The sequence below is a fragment of the Aptenodytes forsteri genome, unplaced genomic scaffold (genome assembly GCF_000699145.1).
Source record: "Aptenodytes forsteri isolate BGI_AS27 unplaced genomic scaffold, ASM69914v1 Scaffold434, whole genome shotgun sequence".
Taxonomy (NCBI): domain Eukaryota; kingdom Metazoa; phylum Chordata; class Aves; order Sphenisciformes; family Spheniscidae; genus Aptenodytes; species Aptenodytes forsteri.
Window position 1 is genome coordinate 302889 of NW_008795183.1, and position 4891 is coordinate 307779.

General features: G+C 41.6%; 1 protein-coding gene across 1 annotated transcript in view; it reads left to right on the forward strand.

The window, feature by feature from the left end:
• The first annotated feature begins 566 nt into the window (after positions 1 to 566).
• LOC103898291 (toll-like receptor 7) overlaps positions 567 to 4891 on the forward strand; it is a 10760-nt gene continuing 6435 nt past the window's right edge. Inside the window, exon 1 of the mRNA XM_009278529.2 lies at positions 567 to 775. Within this exon, the coding sequence (XP_009276804.1) occupies positions 773 to 775 (3 nt within the window). The 5' untranslated portion in view covers positions 567 to 772. The remainder of the gene's footprint in view (positions 776 to 4891) is intronic.

The following is a 4891-nucleotide window of genomic DNA, read 5'->3' on the forward strand; positions in this document are numbered from 1 at the left end:
CGATGATGACAACTAAACTTCCAAGTCTAAAATACTGTTAATGTCAATTAACAATTTCTGTCTCTGTTTGTGCAGCTTACACTGAAAAAAGTGGGGGGGAGAAGGAACTTGAGCTTCTGCAAATCTTAGTTGTCTGAAGTGAATGTTACCCTTATGTAACGCATTTGTCTCCCAGATGATTGATCGTATGCTCTGTTGCCAAGTGTTTTGCAATTGCCCTCCTTTGGGGTTCCCTGTGGCTTGGATATTCATCTTCTTGGAGTAGGTCTTATTGTAGTTCTTTATGGTATGACACTGTAACTAGGTAAAATATACAGTTTGAAATGAAAACCGTGTTCAAAAGTAGCAAAGAAGAGAGCTAATTGTAGCATATGAGACCAAAAGAAAAAAACCACACTTTTGTCACAACAGCACGTGGATGTATGAGTAATGTGAGAATTTGCTTAAAAGGGAAAAAATAAGAGTACTCAGTTATTTTTATGGGGGGGTGGAGGAGTATATGAGGTACTGTTGTTTTAATTTTAAGTACAAATGTTTGAGGAAGTAGGTTGCAGCAGTTGTTTCACATTTAATTATTTCTCAAGTCGCAGTCCAGCTGAAGAGTAGTGATAGAGTAGTGATTACTGCTGTTGTCTTGAGTGAGTTATGTCATTTTATACTCTCCTCTGTACCTGAGCTGAACCACTGGGGACCTCTTTTGTGCTGTTTTCTTCTGCTCTGATTTACAGTCTCCTCCAGCGACAAATTTGCCAGACCTGGAAGCACACAGAAAATGGTAGGTTAAGCTTTCATTTTATATTTGCTCTTAGACCTCTTTGCTGGGACTGTTGTGGAAGACTTTCAAGAACATAATCTCCTTTTCTGCTTTCTAAATGTTCAAATTTACTATTGTGGTTAGAAGTAATACATAATGACAGGAAAGGAAAGCATTTATTTGCACTAATACTAAGTGGCTAGCATTTAATTGTACTACTGTGCTACAGAATGAGTGTAATAATGTCTTTTCTAATCGCGGTAACTTCTGAAGTGTTCTTTTTTCTCTAGCTTTTCCCCCTTTCACCTCTTAAAATACTTACGGAACACCTACAGAAAAAATTCCTTCAGAAATACCTAGCTGTATTGTTGCTGAATATTTAAAGAATACCCTAAATCATTATGGGTTTGTGCATGTGCTAGTTAATATCAGCAGACTAGTACTTTCTGAACTTCTTATAAAGCCAAGCATAGATCACAGAGAAAAGGACAGTTCACATGCATGCTCTAGCTGTACTTTTAAACTACCTTCTCATTGCAAAGATGTTGCACAAGTCAGCGTTGCTTGTTTCTTCTAATTAAAAAAATCTTTTTTATTTGTTCTGGTACCAGACACAAGGTGTTAGACATGCAAATAGTTAGACACAGCACCAGAATGTAACAGTTTACAGTTACAATACCTAATACATTAAAAGGGTATCGAGAAACAGAAGGATATACAAAGAAATGAAGCACAAAGATGGTAGGAGCTAGGCTGGCTCTGCAACAACACTTAGGTTCCTAAAAATACTGCAATACGTGAGAGTTCAAAATCTGAGCGTTGTGAACATCTCAAAAGGCATTTTTTGATTTCTTAAGAAACCTACAAACATATTTGTGAAGACTTTTAAGGCCCAGATTCATTGCACTTAATTTTAGGCACCTAAAACTGCAGTGTTAGTCTGTTCAGTGTGTAGTCAGGCAGAGCTCCCTCCATCTTCAGAGCTGAGCAGCGCCTGCAGAGGGGCCTCTCTCTCCTGTCTCCCGCTCCCTCTTGAATGTCAGTGAGCCCAGGTTGATGGCAATGAATTGAGGAACTTGGGTAAGTGCCTAAAATTAGGTGCCTGAGTGCAGTGGCCGAGTATGAGTTCATGTAGAAAGTTTGTGGCAATCTAGACTGCAATCTCACCTTGCCGAAGTCCTGCTCTAGTGCTTGGACAGAGGGTTTTAATTTGGCTTAGCAAATTTTTAAAGGTTGATTCTAATTAACTTTTCCTAAAGAGCAGCAAAGCTGTGGTTTGACCCCCAGTTAGCGGCAGAGGTTTTCCTTCCTTCTTTTAAAGGAAGACAGGCTGCTGGAGTTTGATCCGCGGCGGTTGTCAGTATTTCCCTCGGTGGCTGCAGGTACCCTGTCCATGACTGGCGAGGGTCGGCATTTCACGGTCTGCTGTGGTGTGCAACAATGGATAAAGGTAAATGGCATCCATGTGATGGAGTGACATGTCCTGCAGTGCAGAGAGTCTCTGCGGTTTCCCTACCACCTCTCTGCCATGCTCCATGAGCACCTGCCTTGGCTAACAACCCTGGCCCCTGGGTTATGTTGGTCTGGTAAAGCAAGAGATGGAGGTAGGCAGGAGCTGGGGCACCGTGGGCCATTCAGTTAGGATAGGCACTCTCTGGTTTTTCCTTAGTCTAATAAAGTCTTTTACATGCATAATATAGTGTGTCCCTTGGAAAAGAAGGAAGGCAAAATATTTACAAGAACATATCCAGATTTTTCTTCGGCAATGTCCCTTTTAATTCAAAGAAAGACCTTCAGTTTTCCATGTAATTAATATCAATGGTAGAGCCCCTCCTTCTCCTTCTCCTTCCCACATCCCTGCCCATATTAGTGGAGGAAAAAGAGTAAAAAAAAAAAACAACCTAGGATGGTGGGAGGAAATGAATGCATTTTATCTTCTCCAAATTGGCTCCCCCCTTACTCTGATTATTCTTTTGCATCATTTTCATTTAAGTGCTTGTCTACATCAGGAAATCAGAAAAGTTAACCAATTAACCATCCTCTAACGTTAATTGGTTAGACTGTACTGAAGACACTGGTAAACTGTCTTACCCAGTGGCCTCCATCTGGGTGAGTTTCCAAAGTGAATTCCTATAAACCAAATGAAAGTTATTTTGATTCTTAACAAATGACTTCACAAGAGTTGAAAATAATGAAATGTGAATTCACAGGCATAGCCTGGTTAGTCCAGGTTAGCTTTCCCTGAGTAATTGTATGAATGGTAGCCGTGGCTACCGGCCGGGACGTTTAGCTACATTGCCTTTTTTCTGAGGATCTGCTGAAAAGAAGAAAGCACTGCAGCACTGGCAATAGGAAAGAAAATTGTAGTAGAGGAAATGCCATGGTGCAGTACAGTACCAGGTTACTGATACAAATCTCATGGGACAATACACTGAATTCAAGGTCTGAATCTAGATAGCAGAAGTGCGGTGCTATGTGAGACTTGATCTGGCTTCTCTCACATCTGCTGCCCTGCTAGGCTCTAGAGCAATTCTCCAGATACACAGATGCATAGGTAGATTTAGCATAGTTATCTAAGGCAATGCAGAAACACAAAGTTATACAAGGGACACAGTGGTCTAAGTAAACAGAGCGTACAACAGGAAGCCTCAGTTAATCTCCAAGTCTGTGTCACCTGCAAAGCATGTCTTAGGCAACACTCAACAGGGTTTTCACATACTGTTTGAGCGGGTCTTTATATGTTTTTGTGTCCCAGCTAAAAGGAAAAAACATTTCCATGTAGCTTGAACACTTTATCTAATCATCTGATTTTCAGCTGCTTAACTGGGTATTCACATTTAGTCAATATTATTCCATGCATAACTAATCCTGGCTGTTTAAGAGCATTCTGTGTGCCATGCATCTCAAAGCATTCAACACTGAGTTTTCCAGGGAAAAATGAAGATGTTGATTATTGTGGGTTTTATTATCTTTAAATCTCTTGACCAGTATCAAACACAGGCAGTTAAGAAGCTGTGCAAGGCAGCAAAATGGTCATGGCCCCACTGTCTGTGCTAGGCAAGCCAAGGCTGGCAGCCTGCTTGCCTGGCTGGCTGACTCTGGCCAGAGGGACAGGGTTTCTTTGACATTGACTGCTGCTGAGGAAGTAACTAGTACGTTGTGATATATTAAAAGCTTATTGGTCTTCCCATAATACACACAAATCTATAAAGTAGGCAAGGCCACAAAGACTTGGCAGACAGAGAGCGTGTTTTGGAAGGTTCTTTAAATGCCTGTGGGATTTTGGCTCTGATTATTTACGGATTATTAGTTTTTTATGGGACATGCTCAATCTTAAATCTGTCTTTGATTTTCATTTTTACATTTAACATTGATACAGAGGCCTCTCAACCCTCTGTCCTTATTGGACAGTGAAAATGCAAGCTGGTATTAAACCATATGGAAATATAGCCATTGACTGGCTTAGGTCAACTATACATCCATTCTGACACTTACTAGACACTCTTTCATGCGGGCACAAATGACACAGCAAGCCAGAACCTGGGCAGAATCAAGCAAGACTACAAAGCTCTGGGGGTGTGATTGAAAGGGATTGGTGCTCAGGTTATCTTTTCCTCTATTTTACCAGTTAGAGAAAAGGGTGCAGGCAGGAACAGACACATCATGCAAATCAACACTTGTCTACGTGGCTGGTACTTTCATGAGGGTTTTGGCTTTCATGATCATGGGACACTGATGACTATAACCTGCTAGGGAGAGATGGGAACCACCTGAGTAGAAAAGGCAAAGAAATCTTTGCCAACAGGTTAGCAAACTTGGTGAAACGAGCTTTAAACTGACAAGCTGGGGGACTGGGGTTCATAGTGGTGACACCTGTGAAGTTGAATGCAACAGGGTAAAAAGCCGAGCCAGTCAGAGCAGCAATGAATGCTCCTTAGCCATCTCAGTGGGGATAGGGGATGGAGATCCATGTGGCAGCAAAGACGCAAGGGTTGTTGATGAGTTAGAAGCCATGGAAGCAGCTGAGAACAGTCACATAGGAATTAAGGCTTCTCCCCAGGAAAAGGTGGCAGGATCAATAGACCAGCTGAAGTGCATCTACACCAATGCATGCAGCATGGGCAACAAAGAGGAGGC